A 20,699-nucleotide genomic window follows, 5' to 3' on the forward strand; every position below is an offset into this window, starting at 1 on the left:
AATTTACTAAAGCAGAGACAGAAACCGGGCTCGTGCCCCTTTAAGGTGGTGGTGGTGGGAGGGGGTCTATCAACGGACCACATTTCCCAGCATCCCTCACGCCCGAAAAGGCAGCAACCTTCTTTCTTTCCGCGGGCAACCAAACCTCTTAGCCAACCGAGAGCGCCCAATAGGCGGAAGTAGGCGGCGCCTTACGACCAAGCCAATGAAAGCCGTGTCCGAGTCCGTCTAGGGAAGGGGGGCGGAAGCGGCCGTTGGTCGGGTCTGGGAGAGAGGGGGAAAGATGGCGGCGGAAGGGGTGGCCGCGGGACCCCGGCGACGGCGGCGGCGCGGGAGGGGGCTGTGTGTGCTGCTGCAGCTGCTGCTGCTGCTGCTGCGGGTGGCCCCGGCCCAACCGATGGAGGAGCATCTGAAGCGCGAGCACTCGCTCACCAAGCCTTATCAGGGTGAGCTGTGGCCAGGCTGGTGGGTCAGGGGGGCCAGGAGGGCTTTTCTCTTCCTCGTGGGGACTGGGGACATGTGTCCCCCCCCCCGTGCCTTAAAGCAGGCCGCACGGCAGAAGTCCCCACAGTGTTCAAGCTTCTCCTTGAAGATACTGCACAGTGGGTAGCCGTGTTAGTCTGTCTGCAATAGTAGAAAAGGGCAAGAGTCCAGTAGCACCTTAAAGACTAACAAACATATTTTCTGGCAGGGTATGAGCTGCGGCTCACGAAAGCTCATACCCTGCCAGAAAATATTTTTGTTAGTCTTTAAGGTGCTACTGGACTCTTGCCCTTTTCTACTACTGCAGAAGTGAGCTGTGGCTCACGAAAGCTCATACCCTGCCAGAAAATATTTTTGTTAGTCTTGAAGGTGCTACTGGGCTCTTGCCCTTTTCTGCTACAAGCTTCTCCTGTTAGACCTGTTCCTGCTTGCCGTGGCACGGGAGCTTTGCTGAAGGTTGCGCCAAACGAACATCTCTGTGATGGGAAAGGGGGGTGGGTGGGAAGGCTTCCGCCAAGCATGGGATTCCTACCTGAGTGCACAGCTTTTAAAAGCACAGAGCCCCGCCACCGCTGAAGATCAGTTCTCCTTGGCGGTGGTTCTCTCCACAGCCTCACCTGTTGAACTTTGGCACACAGTTTGCCCCTCTGGGGCCATGAAGGATGGACCACCCAAGTCAGGCCTGCTTGTGTGTGTGTGTGTTAAGTGCCGTCAAGTCGCTTCCGACTCATGGCGACCCTATGAATCAAAGTCCTCCAAAATGTCCTGTCTTTGACAGCCTTGCTCAGGTCTTGCAAATTGAGGGCTGTGCCTTCCTTTATTGAGTCCATCCATCTCTTGTTGGGTCTTCCTCTTTTCCTGCTTACTACAACATTGTTCCAAAATGTGGTGTTTTGCTTTTCTTTGTCAGTGTACGTGCTGGAGAAAGTGTGTGTGTGTGTGTGGGAGCACTTTGAGATAGACGTGAAAGCAGCTGTGCGCTCTTCAGAAATGAGGCCTGATCCTGTTTCTGTGACCCCTCCTCTTGATCTGCTGTAGCTCCCACTCTTGAGGTTTATGATGAACTGCTGGTGACTGACTTGATGCGTACAAGACCTCTGCCTTACATGTCTTTTCTTTCTTCCACATTGCAGGCGTAGGCTCCTCCAGCTCCTCTCTGTGGGAACTTATGGGCAATGCTATGGTTATGACCCAGTTTGTGCGTCTCACTCCTGATGTTCAGAGCAAGCAGGGAGCTGTCTGGAACAGGGTGGTAAGACCTGCGCTTCTTCCTTCTCACCTGCCGATGGGTCCTGGGATTTCATTACAGCAGAAATAATTGGTGGTGATGTTATCATATGTAAAATTAATGGGGTGAAGGGTGGGGCTGTTCGCATTACGACTCTGAGATTCGTTCAGGAATAGAGATTTATGGAAAATGTTTGATATGCTGGAAAACATGGCTGCTGGCTTAGTGAATTTGAACAGAGTTGTTTAGGTTCCTCTAGCCTCAGGGACTAATGTGTGTGAATAGTTGACTGTTTAAGGCAAGTAAAAAATCCCATGCCCTGACCTGGGTGAACACATGAAGCTGCCTCATACTGAATCAGACCCTTGGTCCATCAAAGTCAGTATTGTCTACTCATACCGGCAGTGGCTCTCCGGGGTCTCAGGCAGAGGTATTTCACATCACCGGGGATTGAACCTGGGATATTCTGCATGCCAAGCAGATGCTCTACCACTGAGCCAAAGTGCAGGCTAGCTTGATCTTGTCAGATCTTGGAAGCTAAGCCCTGGTTAGTACTTGGATGGGATATTCCCAAGGAAGTTCAGGGTTACTATACAGAGGCAGGCAATGGCAAACCACCTCTGAACATCGCTTGCCTTGAAAATCATATGAGACCACCATAAGTCGCCTGTGACTTGATAGCACTTTCCACCATTGCCACCAAGGAAGCCCATTCGAGGGGCTCTGCAAATGTGTTTGGCTTATGTAGCAGTCATTTAGATCTCACCCTCTGGAATAATTGCAGAATGGAAGGGTGGGATATAAATGCTCTCAAAAGATAGAAATGAATTGGCAAATCTCAGTTTGAATCTTGCCTCTTCCATGAGCTTACTAGGTTGCTTTAGGCAAGGGTCTGGTGGGACTTCTTGGGGCAGGGAATTTCTAGAGTATGGGTAGCCATAGTTGGAAAAGCCCTCTGCTGCTTTCTGAACATTTTTTTTTTTTTGCCGTCAAGTCATAGCTGACTTATGGCCACCCCGTAGTGTTTTCAAGGCAAGAGACTAACAGAGGTGGTTTGCCATTGCCTCCCTCTGCCTTGTGCCCCTGATATTCCTTGGAGGTTTCCCATCCAAATACTTGCCAGGGTCGAGGCTGAGAGTGTGGGACTAGCTCAAGGTCACCCAGCAAGTTTCCGTGGCAGAGTAGGGATTCTAACCTGGGTTTCCCAGATCCTAGTCCGACACCTTGGCCACTATATCACACTGGCTCTTAACTCACTAAAAACAGGCACACAGAGGAGGCCTGTGCAAGTTGGTCCCAACCTATGGGCACATTCATATGGATGTAGGCGATACCTCAAATCTCCCTGTCCAAGGCCATCTAGAGCAGGGGTGTCGAACTCAACTGTTACGAGGGCCGGATCTGACATAAATGTCACTTGGTCGGGCCGGTCCATGCCACACCAGCACAGATTGAGAGGGAGGGCAGCTGGCTTGCTGGCCGGATAAGAGCTCTCGAGGGGCCAGATCCGACCCTTGGGCCTTATGTTTGACAACCCTGATCTAGAGCTTTAAAGATCCACACCAGGACTTTGAATTGGTCCAGAAACAAGCTGTAAAAGGAGGTTTTTTGTTTTTTTTACTGTGCCCCCAAATTTACTATTTTTTTCTGTTGGAAAAATTGAGAAACTTCTCAGACTCTTTCATTTTATACACTCAGAATTGGTAAAATGCATTTTAAGGCAAAGGTTTTCTTAGCCAAAAATAAAAATATATTTTATAGCAGTTTTTTCTCCAGTGCTTTAAACATTTCCCAGTTTTTCCACTGGAAAAAATAAAAAAAGCTCTTGGGAAAACACCTAGTATTTTTCTGGGCCTTTGCATCTCTTGTTATGGCTGTGAATGGGTTCAGGGTTAGATAGCCTCATTAAATCAAGTAGCCCTTGCAGCTTTCAGTTCAAACTTTATTTGGGGGCTCAGATTTAGCATAAGGCTCTCTCTACATTCATTAAGCTTTGCATCTGATGTGGTGGTATAAATCGTTGTCACTGTGTTTCCTAAGGGAAGAGCTACATGTGCAAGATTTAGGGTAGGATATATTGTTAATGTAAAGACTTGCTGTGCATTGTTCTCCCCCGCTCCCTTTATTAGAATGTGTGAAAAGGTCACCTGTGTATGTTGATGAATGTGTGGGAGAAGAATCATGATGGTTATGTTGCAGGGTAAGAATTTTTGGGCTAGCCCGATTTCATCAGATCTAGGAAGCTAAGCAGGGTTGGCCCTGGTTAGTACTTGGATGGGAAGTCCCGAGTTGCTACACGGAGGCAGGGCAAAGGCAAGCGACCTCTGAATACCTCTTGCCTTGAAATCCCTACAGTGTTGCCATAAGGTGGCTGTGGCTTGGGGGCATTTTCCAAGGGTATTATCTGTCATTGGGTATTGAGAGAGAGGATTAGGTGGTGGTTCGTCTCTTGGGGGGAATGTATTTTTTTTTACTTTGGGCTGTATCTTGGCAGAGCTCTTTCCAATGTACAAGTTAGAACCATAAATGGTTCTGTTGTATCCATCTGGCTCCAATTCTCACGTCTGAGACTTGAGCCATTCTGCTTCTCGGGTTACTGAACATCTTGACTGATTTTAAACTTATACAGTTAGTCACGTTTGGATAGCAAACTTGGTGAAGCTCCGAATGATCTGCCAGGTGCACGTGACGAGGCTGCTTCACAACTTGGTATGAAAACGAGCCATCAGACTCTGTTTATGAGGTTCCCAGATGGCTCTCTGTTCATTGTCAGGAGTACGTATTTTGACCTAGAAGGATTTGGGTTCGGTTTCCCCAAGGCAGTTTTGCTCTTGAAATGCTGCACCGATTTCAGATTGGCCTGGGCCCAAGCATGCTTCAGAGGAGAAAAACACTGCAGCTTATAAGGACTGATCTGGCAGAACCAAGCATGTGTTAGTCATGCTCTGTCTGAATGGCTGTCTCACAATGAACAGATCTCATCATCTCCTGAACACTTTCCTAGTGCCCTGTAACATTTGCCCAGCTTGTTTGGTCATCTTGTGGCTGAAGCATTAGTTATCCTTAAGAGGCAGAAGAGGAAGCTCCTGAATGGAGAGATGGAATGGGAAGGATACAGGCTTTGTTAGCATGATGGAACTTCCAGGTAATAGTTCTATTGTTGGTTCTTCACGCTCAGGTAGATGAGCTCTTTCCTTAAATGGATGCTAATCCTTTTGTTTTTATGTCTGTGTACGGTTCCCCACAAATCTTAATAAGGCCAACTGAGATTAATTATCTTGGATCCTAAATATAGCTCAGTTGGCAGGAGAATTCTGAGGGTATTGGCAGGAGGGATCACAAAAGGGCACAATTTAGATTGCTTACAACATGGGTTGCTCAGATCAGCTTCAAAGCTGGCAACCAAGTCTCCCAGGAGATAAGACTGGGGGCAATTTCTTTATTTATGTTTATGTTTGTTTATATTGCTGTCAAGTTGCAGTGGACATGGCGGCCCTGTAGGGCTTTCAAGGGAAGAGATGTTCAGAGGTGGTTTGCTATTGCCTGCCTCTGTGTAGCAACCCTGGACTTCCATGGCGATCTCCGATCTAAATACTGACCAGGGCTGACCCTGCTTAGCTTCTGAGATCTGACAAGGTCACACTTGCCTGCTCTATCCAGGTCAGGGAACTCGAAAATAAAAAGTGATGAAGAAGGAATTAGAACAGTTCCTTACTCCTGCAGGGAAGCTTATGATCAGCTGAAGGGAAGCAAGGGGAGGGGGATGAGAAGGCACAGAGAATGAGAAACCCCTGGTTCAGAAGACATCGTGGCAAGACCCAAAAAGAACCATGTGCCTTCCATTTTATAATGGCCACCACTGTCTGCTTACCTGGAATGATTCTTAGGCCTTATTTCAGCGTAATGCTGGCTGAAGCACAACACTTCCATGTATGCACGCAGGCAGCATTTGTTCAAGCTGGGTTGCTACCCCTGCAAAGCACATACACAACACAACATACACAACAAGCACATACACAACAAGAGGCTGTAAAAGTACAAAGTCTTGTAGAAAAGTTCTGTTGCCTCAGCCCTGTGTTGTGTATAAATCAGACCTTGTTCTCTGCAGACAGGTTGCTACTTTGCAGGCTGCTGTGTTGTCTTTTGAAGCCCCACACCTTCAGAAAAATGGACTGCAGTTGCTAGGTAAAGAAAGAGGGAATTGCCATGAGTTTTGGTTCTTGTTAAAATTAAGGAGATAAATATTTGTGGAAGGAAAACATGAGAAATGTTTTTCCCCCTCCTCTTTGAGTGGCAAACTGCAGAGGCAATAGAACTCCAAATTTTGACTTCTTCCCTCTGCTTGGCTTTGGAGGGCATCCACTGAGTTCTTTGTTGGCAGTGTTGGGGAATTTTTGCCCAAGAGGTGAGTAGAAGGTAGACAATGGTCTCCTGGAGGGTCATCTAGCGCCTGATGGCCCTGGTTTTTTTGCACAGAATGTCCAAAATGTTGGACCAGATGGTTCTTGGTTGGTTCCTTGTGTTCCTAAGCAAGACTCTTAGGTTGTTTATGTATGGGTACCTTCACACACGTTTGCCCCCCGGTCTGTCTCGGTTGTTCCTTGGAGTTAAGCATGAGTTCTCTGTCCATTACAGATGACCTCGCTGCCAGCCCTCACAAATCCCGGGTCTTCCCATTCCTCTGTTAACCTGATTCTTCCCTCTCCTGCCCTCAGCCCCGGTGAAATCCCCATGCATAAGGCAAAGTGCAGGACACACAAGCATGGTTTCTCTCACAGCCAGTTACAAAGCAGCATGTAAAGAGATGGTGATTCAAATACTTCCTGCTTCCTCAGAGCTCTTTCTGAGCAAAAGAAGGGCTTTTTAAAACCGAGGCTTGGATTTCTCCCCCCCCCCCTCCTTTCAGATTGCTTTGTTTTTTGTTCTTAAAATGCTTTTTAATTCAGTAATTGGGTTTGGGGGAGAATTTACTGTGAGAAAACACTACAGTGTAAGCCAGTTACAAAGCAGCATTTTAAAGGGGCGGGACATGATTTGAGCTTGGAGACTGCTGGTGCATGGATTCCCGGCAGGAAAGTGTGGGTCCAGCGAGCAATGAACCTCGGGTAAACCCCCCCTGCATAAACAATCTTAGGTGATTCTTAGGCTTGCTTAATATAGTTGCTGCTTTGCAAATCTAAAATACACCACTGGCCTGTGAGAATTCAAGTAAAAGAGCATCGCACAAGACTGAAGTCACCCACTCAGCTTGCACTGTAGATTTGCAACCCCATTCTATGCCTTTTCGCTCCGAAAACCCCCCTTGAGGTCACCGATGTGTACTCCCAAGCCAGTGTCCCTACAATCTTAAGCCCTGATTTTTTCCCAGTTGCATTTGGCTGAGAGAGGGCGATATTGGCTGTGTAAGGGGCCCCGTGGCGCGAAGTGGTAAGCTGCAGTCCAAGCTCTGCTCACGACCCGAGTTCAATCCCGACAGAGGTTTCAGGTAGCCAGCTCAAGGTCGACTCAGCCTTCCATCCTTCTGAGATCGGTAAAATGAGTACCCAGCTTGCTGGGGGTAAAGGGAAGATGACTGGGGAAGGCACTGGCAAACCACCCTGTAAACAAAGTCTGCCTAGTAAACGTCGGGTTGTGACATCACCCCATGGGTCAGAAATGACCCGGTGCTTGCACAGGGGACCTTTATGTAAAGGGGTGAAGGGTTTCTTAGCAAAGTTGTTGCCAATCTTTTGTCCCACTCAGAGTGACTTTCAAGGAACCATACAGATTATGTAAGTGTAATGTAGTTGGTAGAGTGTCAGACTAGTATCTGGGAAACCTGGGCTCAAATCCCCACCCTGTCATGGAACACTGGGTGTTGCCTAACCTACCCCACAGGCCTGTTGTTATGAGGTTAAGCTGGAGGCAGGGAGGAAGATATGGTAAGGTCCTTTGGGTTTCTATTGTGGAAAAAATGATACAAGTAAAAAAAAATCACAAGGCTTTAAACCTGTTTACATTTGCAGTACCGATGCAGTTGAAATCTTCATGTCATGCTTACGTGGAGGATATTGGAGTGGAAACTTGTTTTGGGTTTACGAGGGTAACTTCGCCGTCTCAGTTTCTCCCCCTTCCTCTCTTTTTGACAGCCTTGTTACTTACGGGACTGGGAGATGCAAGTGCACTTCAAAATCCACGGACAAGGGAAGAAGAACTTGAACGGGGATGGCTTTGCAGTCTGGTACACAAAGGATCGCATGCAGCCAGGTGAGAGCCAGTCTTTCCACAGGGCTCAGTTAGCAAGGCAAAGTTTATTGTGAATGTGAATTGGTGCAGCGTTCCCTTTGGACTGCTCCTGCCTCCTGCATTTGTAAGACCCACAAGAGTCTCCTGTCATGGGAGGTGTGGAACGAGCAGAGAGCTGTTTGGAATAAAAGTTCTTAAAATATCCTGGTCTTGGGGGCTGCAATTCTGGTTTGCTTGTTCCTTGCAGACCACTGTATTGTCTTACTTTTGACAGCCCAGAGGCAGGTGGGTGTTTAAAGCAGCTGATTTCTAAAAATCTAGCCGCTACATTTTCCCTCTGTGCCCTTAGTCCAAAAATCCATCTATGGGGGAGAGCCGTGGGGAAGCTAGCTGGTGGTTTCTCCTACTGTTGCTGAAGAGGCAAGCCGCTCTTGAGGTTAAGATGCCTGGAGAACTCTGAAAGCATGCCCATGATCTCTAAGGGTCCCTTGGGTCCAAACTGAAGAACCGCTGGGTTCAGACCAGGTTCTCAAAGCAGCTGTCAGTGGTAGCCCATTGTGAACGCAGTGAAATCTGTTCTAGGGCCTGTCTTCGGGAGCAAGGATAACTTTCTAGGGCTGGGAGTGTTTGTAGACACCTACCCAAATGAGGAGAAGCAACAGGAGGTAAGGTGCACCATGGAGTAGCTCCACAAGCAATGGTGGAATTGGGGAGGAGGGGTGGGGGTGTGCCATGTTGATGTCCTTGTCAGAGCGAGGTGGAGGGGATTGGTTAGGGGGTCATGTCACATGCCAGGTTGCTTGCTAATCCTGAGCCAATGAAATGCGATAAAATATAGGCTGGGGTGTGTGTATGCTGTGCCTGAGCACAGATCTTTAGCTTTCCCCATGTTAGTCTAAAGTGCACCAAGAAGTTCTGAATTCTGCAACCTATTTCAGTTTTGTGTAACTTCATAATCCTTGGGAGCAGAGGCAAAGAGTCATATCTATGTAGGAAGCCCTTCCCCTAATTACTGTAAGCCATATTCAACTTTCCTTCTGGCTTTTGAGCATTCAGCAGATTTAGACCGCATTCACTTAAACATTTCTGCACACCACTACAGCCCTGTCTCTCTCTCCTCCCCCCCTTATTTGAAATGAAACCTGAGAGTCTCGGGATGTTATTCCCCCTCCCCCAAAATGTGTCTTAAACTGCTTGCATTCATCTCTTGCATTATGAAAATGGTGCTAGTTTATTTTCATTTTTTAAAAAGTAAGCAGTGTTGTTTACTTGGCTGTTTTAAATGTATGTTTCAATTTGGATGTTCTTATACTTATGAGGTTGTTATTGGTCACCAGAAACCTTACTTCCTTATATATAAATTTTTTATTGGGTTTTATACTAGAAATTTTCCATTGCATTAAACAACATCTATGACAATATAAAATTTCAATTCTAGCCTAAAGTTGTTATAATTCCATAACATATAATAAAGAAAAGAAAAAAAAAAAGAAATGGAAAATTTTTGACTTCCCCTTCACCTCTATCTGCCTCTTAATAAAAAGTTCATCCCGTCGTAGTTAATCTAATCTTAATAAACTATCAATACCATATATAAAAAAAACCCATAATCTTTTAGTAAATATAATTATGCTTATTCATTATAAAAAGACCAAAAATAATCCTCTGGATCAGATTAGAAAATATTCTTCCATTCTTCCCAATTTTAACTCATATTCACAATAATGCATCCACGCCCCCCATTCCCCTAGAAACCGAGTGTCATTTTCTTCATTTAGAATAGCTGTGAGTTTTGCCATTTCTGCCACTTCAAACATTTTAACAATCCAGTCTTTTTTCTCAGGAATTTCTAACCCTTTCCATTTCGCTGCATAAAGCAGTCTCGCATCTGTTGTGGCATAAATCAAAAAGGTTCTTTGTGTTGATAAGTCGTCTGGAATCATACTCAATAACATCATTTCTGGTGTTTTGGGTATATTCTTTTGTAGTATTAGTCTCAATTCATTATAGATCATGTCCCAAAAGTCTTTAGCTTTGTCACAGGTCCACCACATGTGATAAAAGGAACCAATTTCTTTGTTACATTTCCAACAGATAGGGGACATTGTTTTATAAATCTTTGCAATTTTCTTAGGTGTTAAATACCATCTATACATCATTTTATAAATGTTTTCTCGCACTGACTGTGCTTTTATTCCTTTTAGATCTTTGGACCATAGTCGTTCCCATTTATTTAAAGCAATATCATGTCCCACATTTTGAGCCCAGTCGATCATAGTTGGTTTAATCGTATCCTGCTCACAATATATTGTTAAAAGGAGATTATACATTTTAGAAATCAGTTTTGTATTATTATCTAGTAAAATCCTTTGAAAAGAAGATTTTTCTTTAGAAAAACCTTTTTTAGCATCTTGTACAAAAACTGATTTAATTTGGTAGTATTGGAGCCATTGTAAATCATCCTTAAGAAGTTGAAAGTCTTTTAGTGAGCATTTCTTTCCGTCCCAATTAATTAGATCTTGATAAGTAATAAATTTGTCTGGTCTAAGTGGGCGCAATATTAGCATTTCTTGAGGCGATATCCACATCGGTGTTTCCAGAAACCTTACTTCCTTATGCAGAGATGTTCTCAAACTATATTCATAGACAGAAGTGTGTGTACACTTGAAACTCTGAGATGTTTACATAGCATTCTTTAAAAACACTGCAGGTGGGTTAGAAATATTAAGGAATATTGCCCAGTGCTAGAAACTTTATGGAGTATTTCTTTTCTAACTGTTTTGCGGATACTCAATCAAGAGCTTTCTTTGTTCATTTATTTATTAAAACATTTGTACTCTTATATAGCTGCATTTTTTAATGTCAAGTCACAGCTGACTTATGGCAACCTTATAGGGCTTTTAAGGCAAGAGATGTTGGGAGGTGGGTTGCCATTCTCTGCCTCTGTGTCACAACACTGGGATTCCTTGGTGGTCTCCCACCCAAATATTAGGCAGGGCCGACTCTGCTTAGCTTCCAAGAACTGATGATATCAGGCTAGTTTGGGCTATCCAGGTCAGGGCATGTTGCTACATCCTCGTCCCCAAACGGCATCCTGTTGGATTGTGCTTCCATTCCACAGTGCTTTGGCTCTTTGTGTCCTTTTGAGTTTAACCCCAGGCTTGAATCCTGTTAATGTTTGTGCCCGAGCCCAATATCACAATGTCAGACCTGTAGATCTTGCACTTTTGGATTAGCTGTTCCAGGCAGACCCCTTCAAGCCCTTGTTTCTACTTGCATGGGTGCATAGCTGAGCCATTCGGTCTCCTTCACAGGCAGAGATATAGAAGGAGATTCCTTGTGATGTATGTGATTCATGCTGCTGAAGAGTGTGTGTGAATTATGCAGCCATATGGGTGGGGATGATGGGCATGATAAGCATGAAGGGAAGGCTGATGTGACTGGTTCTGCCCACATGATTGCATTGTTTGAATGCACTTTCTATCTGTGTGGGATCCGTCATGAAAGTGGCTCTTGTGTCATTGGGTGCACCTTGGGAAGCTGGCCATGGTTTTGAGCAAAAGCCATGCGGGGAAAGTTCCTGGTTCTTGGATGTGGCATATCTGCAAGTCTGATGCTAGGGGAATGATGTTTTTCTTCATTCTTGGTTTAAAATTAACCTGTGTTGTGTACCAAACATCATTGGGGGGCATGACACATACTTGGTTTTTAGCACTGAAAGGTCTCAAAAAATACCATAACACTGCATCAAATTGCAAGCAAAGCATCCCTCACACTCTGTAACCAAGAACTTTGTGAGTCTTTAGCCCACCATATCAGAAAGAGATCAGATTCCCAAAAGTCCTTGCAGTGATGCACTGGAGGGCTGGTTTATACAGTTGGCTGAATCAAGCAATTCACCTTTGCCTGAACTTTACCACTCCGGGTTACAGTTTAGCAGAAAGGTAGCCACTAGACTCTGCTGCCTTGACCATTGAAGTCAGAGTAAAGTCCTGTTTGGCAGTGGGGAGAGATCGTCCCATGGTTTTGTATGAGGACTGAGAGGGGAAGCTGTGTGAAATCCAAAACCCACGAATTTTGGGTTCCCATCACTAGAGGGCCTGGCCTGTATTAGAACATAGAGAGTCTCCCTTTATGCCAGGATAGAGCTGTGGCAGAGCTGTCTTAGCTTGTTCCATGTACGCTTTTGTCTTTCTTGCCTTGAAATGGTGAGCTGAGCCAGCTTGTGAGGAGCAATTCAATCTCCAGGCCAAGTTCTGTAGTTCCTGGTCCTCTGCTACTTCAGTGTGGGAGCATCAAGGGGATGGTGGTCAGCTAGCCATATTGAAACACTGCTGTTGGTCACTTCCCTAAGAGTTGCATCCATCAGGCCAATTTTACATACTTATCAGAAAGGAAGTAGTGAATTTCATTTCAGTAAATGACAGCAAAGCTTTTTCAAGGATTGGGCCTCCTAAGATGGGCGATGCTGTCCCTGCCCTGGTTTTCTGGAGGAAACTTAGGTGTACTGGTAATATAATGGATGGTATCGATGGGAAAAGAGTAGTAGTGGGAGAAATAACTGCGAACAAGCTTTGAAATACAGCAGCCAGTTTGGGGCACAGTAGGACCGCATAGCTTGTGACCCAATGGAGCCAGTGTAGAAAGAACTGCTAGGACAGGTCATTCCAAACTTAAGATAGTGAAGTTTTTTCTTTTCATTAATTAAAATTAGAGGAACACTTTATTTTTTGCATCTGGAAAATTTATTTTTAGAAGGTCCATGGTTTGCCTCCCCCCACCCCTGAGAAGCCCATCTGCTGTGCTTCTTCATGATTCTCTGATCTGGGTGTGTCTCCCACAGGTATTAAGACAGCCCAGAGCAGCTGTTCTTGCAGTGAAAGAACGGGCAGAAGTTTGTAAAGATCAATAATTCTGACGCATCTTTGTACTGGGTGAGGGACAAGTGAACAATCCGATTGCACTTGCGGCAGCAGAATTACTGCCTCCCTCGGAAAGGCTGATAGACAGGGTAGTGACTCAGGCAGAGATGCAATGGGCATCCGTCTCTGTGTGTAGACACTGTTAATTCACAGGTGCTTTCGGTGACTGAATCAGTCTTTCATTGTACACAACTGGGGGAATGACGAAGAACTCCACTTACATGCTTTGGTGTTTGCTGGGAACTAAAAACCTGTGTGTTGGCAAACACTGGGCAGTCCCCAGTGTGTGACTAATGGGCTGTGGGTCGTAAGTGACGCAGACCCATTTAGACGTCTGAGAAATATATGAAGGGTAAAATTCGCACTGTGTTTCTTGCCCTCCTCCTTGGCTCCTTGGTCTGTGGGTGTTGCTCTTTTTACTCATTGGGTGTGTTCGGGGTGCTCCCCTCCCCGCACGGTTTGGTTGATACCTGTCTCCCCACTGTGTTCTAAATGTATGAAGGGATCGGCAAGCCCCTCTCCAATATTAATCTGAATTGGGCAGTCCCTGGCCAGGACCAGAGGAAGGGCAAAGCTGGCATTTCCCTCAGGGTGGTCTGGTGAAGTTTTGTTTCCCAGTTTGCAGATGGATGCTAAATTGCCTGTAAGGTTATCATCTCTCGCTTCTGTACTCCTTTTTTTTTTTTTTTGCTTTGCAATAACCGTTCTGGATCCTCAGGCCCAGAAGAGGAGATATTCCTCGGGAAACCAGGTACTTGAAGATGCTCCCCTAGTCTTGTTTTCAGCTTCTAGCACACACCCCTCCACTGAGTTACAGGCATATCTTGGGATGAGAGAACTGCATTGCTTTGAGCCAGTAGTTAGATTGCAATTCCCTGGCTGGGCCATTCTCTGCCTCTTCCTTGTTCAGGGGCTTCTCCCTCCACCCTGCTGTTCTTTCCGCCTGTTTGTTTATTGCTTTCTGTGAGTTTCTGTCTCTTGTGTGGAGCCAAGATTCAAATCCCTCACTTCAGCCAGAGATTGCTCATGGGGCCTGAACTAAGCCTCATGCTCCACGCTGCATTTCTTCATCTGTAAACCATGATGATTTCCTGAAACCAATTTGGACACAGAAGAGTCCCTTTGGACTACAGCTTCCTTCTTTCCACTGATGCTGCTTTGTAGGGGCTTGATGAGTGGACTAAGATCTTGACATGGTGACGCGTATCCTTCCCAGGGAAATAACTTTCTGCACAGGCTTTGAAGGGCTCTATGAATTCTGTTTGGCCTCTGTGAAACATCCAATCAGCTGTTGGTGGTTATATTTACAATTGGGTGGCCTCCATTTTATTTTAGTCGTTCCTGGTGTGCCAAAGCTGCAACCTGCTGCCAGCCACACCCTGCACCCACTGAGGTCAGCAGAGCATCTTACAGAAGATGCTGATGAGGAAGCTTTAAGGTCATCTTACACAAGATGCTGATAAGGAGGCCTTAGAAAACTTCCAGAGTTCTGCTGAAGAGTTCTGAAGACACTTGCACTCAGTGTCTTTTTTGGGGGGTTGGTCTTAATGAAAGTTAGTACACGGCTTTTGTTTCCTGGGTTTTGCCACAGACCAATTCGGGCACCTATTCTGCCCCCCTCCTTGTACCAGCGTAACCCAAACTGGTGAATGAAGAGGGCTTTCTCAATTTCTCGCAATGCCGGAATAGCTGGGCCAACTAATTAAATTGACGGGTGGTGGATGAAGGCCAGACAAAGACTTCTTTGCACCCGCAACATTTAGAACTTGCTGCCAAGAGATATGAAGGCGGCCACGGCTTAGATGGCTTTTAAAGAGGGTTGGGGTGTGTGTGTGCGGAAGGCCTGTCATGCTTTTATTAGCCATGATAACTCAATGGAGTCACCAGGTTCAGAGCAGCTGTGTGTGTGTGGGGGCTGCTGCCTTCATACTCTGCTGATGGTCTTTCTGCATCAGCATCTGGTTGGCTGCTGTTGGGAACAGGACACTGGATTGGAAGGGCCTTTAGTCTGAGCTAGTGCAGCAGTTCTTGAATTTTGTGCCCGGGAGGATTAATTCTGTGACTTGTATCAGGCACACATATTTGGATAGTCCCTCTCTCCATGTTCTTTTGCATAATCCTGCCTCTGTTAACCTTGGGGAAAGGGAAAGACGCAAGGCACAGTCGTTCTTCGTCCTGACCCATGAAAATCTTTTTCACACCCCACCCTCCAGCTCCCCCAACTTCAGACATGGCCTGGGTCCTTCCAAATATATCTCTACAGCCCCAAGGGCTGCAAACGTGCTTTTAAAAAAAATGAGAATTGAATGGAAATTGAATGTGTGTGTGTAAATAAATAAATAAATAAAACAGTCCCTGCAGTGTGTATAAATAAAACAGTCCCTGCTCTCATTTGCCTGGGGGGTTGTTGTTTCTAGTTAAGGCAGCAGGACCAGAGAAGAGGAACCTCATCCTCTGCCTTGGCTAGATGTGTCAGTTCATTTAGATAACCGGTTGTTCCATGTCAGGTTGGCGCTGATAAGGCAGGACCGTGTGCTGGATTTAATGGAGGGTTAAGCCAAAGGCTGTGTGAACTACATTAAGAGAATCAAAATATAGCCTTTGTTGTCGTTCCACATCTGTTGTTCTGTGTGAAACTGGCCTGCATCCCCCTGTTCCCCTAATAAAAGCCTGAAACCTTCCTCCAGCCTAAGGATCTTTCTTCCAATGGAATAGCCACTTGGGTTGGAGGAAGGCTTCTTAAACTGAAGGGGCTTCTTCAGCCTCAAGTACCACCTGCTACTAGGGCATCCTACTTGGGCCATAACCTGGAGCAGGGATGGGCAAGTCTGTGGACCAAATCCAGCCCTCTGAAATCCGTATCAAACCTTTATCGCAGTGCAATATGAAGCTTGGCACCCCCCACTTTCACTTTTAAGGGATGGAAAAAAAGTGCTGGAATGTGAGCAGGAGAGAGCGTCTCTTGGCTGTGGTGATGAATGTCGATAACCTCTGCTGAGTTTTGTTTCGGGGCAGGAACTGGAGTGATGCACCAGTGATACTTAAGGTGGGAGGGTCAGCATTCATTAGGGTCTGTCATCCCTCAATGACCGCTGGAATTCACAAAATCTGATCTGGGATTGTTAGGCGTTCAGAGCCCGTGCCGGCAATACCGTGGCTGTGCCTAGGCACCTGCACTCTCCGAAGTCTTGATCAATCAGGGGCACCTGCAAGATCAGAGAGCGTGTACACCTGTGAGGAGTCTAGTTTGTGCAGCAAAGTACGCAGCACTCCCCTCTACCCCATCTATAAAATTTGGACCTCCCTATCGCAAGTGCCCGTGTAACCTTTGGCTGGGACATGTTTCATAGTAGCTGATCTCTGGCTGAGATGCTTGTCAAAGTAGGTAGCTGCCCTGCTTGCTGCAGACCCAGTCTGTCTCCCTTGGCTCCCTGCATGTGCCTTTCCCCTTCCATTGCCCACCTGAAGCAATTGGGTCTTGAGGAGCAATGTGAGAAGTAGCCACCTGACCTGTGCTCCCATCTCCTCTTCAGCGTGTGTTCCCGTATGTCTCTGCCATGGTGAGCAACGGCTCTCTAGCTTATGACCACGACAGGGATGGGAGGCCCACGGAACTGGGCGGGTGCACGGCAATGGTGCGTAACCTCAACCACGACACTTTCCTGGTGATCCGCTACGTGAAGAGGAGGCTTACCGTGAGTGTCTCTTTCCTTTGGCCCAGTTGTCCCCCTGCCCCTGCCTTCCTCATCCACCGCCCCAGAGAGGACTCTCTTGGGTAGAAGATTTGCCTGGATAAACGTCTCCTGTGTTCCAGGTCCTGCTCGACATAGATGGCAAGCATGAATGGAGAGACTGCATCGACATCCCAGGGGTCCATTTCCCACGAGGTTATTACTTCGGAGCATCTTCTGTCACAGGAGACCTGTCAGGTATTGCCTGCTTTTGAAGCAAGCTAAAAATCTGACTTTCACACATCAGCCTGCTTTATACGGAGTTGGTCTTGTTTCATCTGACTGGCAGCGGCTCTCCAGAGTCGCAGACAGGGGGCCTTTCACATCACCTGCTACCTGATCCTTTTTTAAAGTGGAAATGCCAAGGATTGACCCGGGGGGGGGGGAGGGCCTTCTACACGCGCAGCAGTTGCTCCGCTGCTGAGCTGCAGCCCCTTTCCTTGTCCTTCCAAGCAACATCCTTGTTTACTAGCTTTGCTTTAGCCTTGCAAAGAATGCTGGGGAACGAAAAGGTTTAAGAAATGGCAGCGGGCCCCTCAGTGATGGCTGCCAGCTCTTCCTTCCGTTCTGTGCAAGCAGAATTCTTTTGTGGAATCAGAATCTGTTGAAGGCATTTAGTTCCTCCCCCCTCTTTTCTAACATTCTAGTCCTTATGTTGATCTGATATTTTAAAATCTGCAGGGCGGTGTCTGCATCACCGGATTCCAGCTCTCTGTGGGCACCACCATGCTTTTATATTTTTAGATGGCCTATCATGTTTACCTTCTTTACATAACTCCCATCACAGTCTGAGTGTTTGCTTTGTGGTACCTTTGTTCTGCTTGTCGCATAGCAGTAGTGGGAAGGCCAGAATTTCTCGACTCAAGGTCTAAACACACGCAGGAGAGAAAGCCAGAGCTGGTTTCATGTGTCGTTGGATTTTTATTCCACCCCCTGCACAATGCAGGAAATTCACAACTACCTCCCCTCCACACCCCCAGTGACCCCTACTCCATGCCCAGAAGATGGCCAAGATGCCCTCTCTCTCATCATCTGCTTAAGGTCATAGAATCAGTATTGCTGACCAATGGCCATCTAACCTCTTCTTAAAAACCTCCAGGGAAGGAGAGCTTACTACCTCCTGAGGAAGCCTGTTCCACTGAGGAACTGCTCTAACTGTTAGAATGTCTAGACGGAAACTCTTTTGATTTAATTTCAACCCGTTGGTTCTGGTCCGACCTTCTGGGGCAACAGAAAACAACTCAGTACCAACCTCTATATGACAGCCCTTCAAGTACTTGAAAATGGTTATCATATCACCTCTCAGTCTTCTCTTCAGGCTAAACATACCCAGCTCCTTCAACTTTTCCTCTGTCACTAGGCTATTGAGCAGGCAAGCTGCAACAGTCTAAGCCTGTGATTGCTGTAGTCCATTCAGCCAGTCTGCTTCCACTCCACTCAGTGGTTGTACCAGTCATGGCCACTGGCAGGGGTGCTGGAGTTGGAAGAGAGCTGGTTGAATGAAATTCAGCACCAGATTGAACAGCAAAAGGTTGGCCCTAAACCCCAAACTCTCATTGTTGTTCTTCCCCAGATAACCATGACATCATTTCCCTGAAGTTGTACCAGCTGACAGTTGAACGGACACCAGAAGAGGAACAACGGGACAAAGAGGTCTTTCTTCCCATGGTGGAGAACATGAAACTGCCTGGAAGTAGGTTGGCTTGAAATTGGGGGCGGCGTGGAGTGGGCTCATGGGAGGATGCTGCAGGAAGAGAATTCTTTATGGCAAAGACTGTGGTTGCTTGCAGGGTGCTTGTGTCCTTTGGAGAGGAAGGTCCTTGTGGCGGAAAGTTCTTTCTGCTGCAGTAAAGAGGCTCTGCTTGGGCTAAATTAGGGAGGTCAGTTTCTGTTCAGTCGTCACAAGTGTTCCCTTGAATGCTAACAGTTGAGGAGCCAGGGAACATTTGCAGGCATGGGCATCTGCAGCCGTTTAAGATTCCCTTCCCTGTGTTGCGATCTAGGAACATGTTGACGAAGCGGGCATGTGGCTCCTTTCCATCCAGCCATCTCCCTGCCAAGCTGGCAATCATAAAGGGGAAAGGGCCTGTGCCTCTGGCCCTGCCCAAGCGATCAGCTTCCCCCTTCAACTCTGTAGGTGCAGAGCTGCATGCCAAAGCTGCCTTCTTTTGGCGTGGGCTGCTGGGAGGCTCAGCTTCTGTTGTTGTTCAACATCTGGATTGGTTGAGCTGTCTGTTCTGTAGCAAAAATTTTACATACGTTTCCATGCTGTAGCTGGCACCCCACAACTCGAGCACAGATCCACCCCTGTTCATATCTCACCTGAAAGCCCTGAGGCGAGAATAGATCAGGCCAATAGATCAGGATTGCTCTACCCCAGTATCATGTTTCTAAGTGGCCAGCCCGATACTTCAGGAAGCTTGCAAGCAAGGCATGATGCAATGGCTTTCCCTTTTTTTGTCCCAAGAACCGGGTACTCTGAGCCTGTTCTCCTGTCTGTGAACATTAAAGTTCCATTTTAGCTAACTAATACCATTGATGGGCTATATAGCAAGCTACCTGTTCATCCCACCCTGGAAATTCTACTAGACATGGATGCAAACAATGTGGTGGCTGGTGACAGCTTTTGTGTTCGAGCACCTGTGTGTGACCTCTGTGTGTCTGTCCTTTGCAGTGGAAGCTCCGCTGGAACCACTGAGTGGCCTTGCTCTGTTCTTGATCGTCTTCTTCTCACTTGTTGCCTTGGTCTTTGCCATTGTCATTGGCATTATTGTCTACAACAAATGGCAGGAGCAGAGCCGGAAACACTTCTACTGATTGCAAAGCATCCTGATGTATTCTTCAGGTTTTTTGCCTTCTAGACTACTGCTGGTGGCATTGGCAGGGGTGGTAGCAGATGCAGATGGCAGCTAGTCTACAAGGAGTGTCCTTCCCTAGCCCTGCCACAAGGACCAGTCCATCCGGATCTTGAAAAGTTGTCATGGGTTTGACTTAGCTTGGGGACCTTCTTGTTGGGGCCCAAGTGGGGGAGGCAGTTCTACCTGCCCTTTCCACTTTGCCTTTTTCCATACCGAGCTTATAGCCCTGGCACTTCTACAAGACTCAGTGGGTATAGACCATATCCTTGATCATGTAATGTGAAATGAACTTCTGTGACACTGTGGGTAGATCAGGAGACCTCCAGCCAGTGAGGCCTATAGTTGGCAACAGCTGCCGTCCCCCTATGAAGACGCCTTTGTGGTTGGAAGCCAAGAGCTTTGGTTTGGCAGGGGGCAAGACGGCGGTGCTTAGTGTGCTGCGTGTGGGGCGGGGGGGAACCAGGGCAGGTGGTCTGGATGTCTTGCTGGGGCCTCCTTTTCAATAGCATCTTGGAGAAGTCTCTGCCTTGACCAGGAAAGCTGATAACATATAGCTGTAAGAAATAGTGACCACTACTTGCTGATCCACCACCCAGATATTCCTAGTGCTGCTTGTGGAATAAGGGAAAGATGGATGCTAGCCTGGTGAATCAATGAATGTTACTCCTTTCCCTTCCCATCCTGAAGAAATAGAAGCATCTAATGTCCCTTCTCATGCCTTTAAAAAAAAAACCTTACTTGAGACTTCTGCCTGCTCTGATCGCTTATTATAAAGTGGGGCAGAGCAGCCAGCCCTTTGCCCAAGGAATTGAAGGTGCCTTTCCTTTTTTAAAGGTTAAGAGCCTTGATTAATCTGCCCAGAATAATTGCAATCACGGTGATTTTGATAATCAAACGGGGGTATCTCTGCAGGAACTCATATAAGGGTCTCAGTCGTCCGCAGTGCTCTGAGCCTTACTCCAGGGCAGCATGTTGGGTGATGCTTCAGTGCTCACTGATGCTCAGTATGCTCCCTGGTTTTGCCCACCTTTCCAAAGCAGCCCTGGAACAGTCTAGAGCAGTGGTTCTCAATCTGGGGCCATATGGCCCTCCGGGGGCCCCCAGGTGAAAATTGCTGTGTGCATTTTGTGAGGCTGCTTATGCTTCTTTGTCCCTTGGCTATTTACAAACAAAACATTTAAATAGCTACCTTTCTACCATTAGGACAGGGGGCCACAGGAAGGAAACGTGGTTGGAAGGGGGCCACGGTCGG

The 20,699-nt window shown here is 46.8% G+C and overlaps 1 protein-coding gene across 3 annotated transcripts; it reads left to right on the forward strand.

The window, feature by feature from the left end:
* The first annotated feature begins 283 nt into the window (after positions 1–283).
* LMAN2L (lectin, mannose binding 2 like) lies at positions 284–19,650 on the forward strand. 3 transcript variants are annotated; one of them, XM_056860018.1, is made up of 9 exons: positions 284–446; positions 1,617–1,735; positions 7,840–7,957; positions 8,519–8,601; positions 13,577–13,609; positions 16,392–16,553; positions 16,673–16,787; positions 18,163–18,282; positions 19,264–19,650. In XM_056860018.1, the coding sequence occupies exons 1-9, from the start codon at positions 284–286 to the stop codon at positions 19,404–19,406; spliced, it is 1,056 nt and encodes a 351-aa protein (XP_056715996.1). In that variant the 3' UTR covers positions 19,407–19,650. The 3 variants fall into 3 exon arrangements, with proteins under 3 accessions (XP_056715996.1, XP_056715997.1, XP_056715998.1); XM_056860019.1 differs by lacking the exon at positions 13,577–13,609 and having other exon boundaries at positions 379–446; XM_056860020.1 differs by lacking the exons at positions 284–446; positions 8,519–8,601; positions 13,577–13,609 and having other exon boundaries at positions 1,619–1,735.
* The last annotated feature ends 1,049 nt before the right edge of the window (positions 19,651–20,699 follow it).

This window comes from Euleptes europaea, chromosome 14 (assembly GCF_029931775.1).
Source record: "Euleptes europaea isolate rEulEur1 chromosome 14, rEulEur1.hap1, whole genome shotgun sequence".
Taxonomy (NCBI): Eukaryota; Metazoa; Chordata; class Lepidosauria; order Squamata; family Sphaerodactylidae; genus Euleptes; species Euleptes europaea.

Coding starts and splice junctions, on each gene's coding strand:
- LMAN2L (XM_056860018.1), top strand. CDS start 284: ATGGCGGCGGAAGGGGTGGCCGCGGGACCCCGGCGACGGCGGCGGCGC. Junction 447..1,616: donor GCTCACCAAGCCTTATCAGG/GTGAGCTGTGGC, acceptor TCCACATTGCAG/GCGTAGGCTCCTCCAGCTCC. Junction 16,554..16,672: donor ACGTGAAGAGGAGGCTTACC/GTGAGTGTCTCT, acceptor CCTGTGTTCCAG/GTCCTGCTCGACATAGATGG.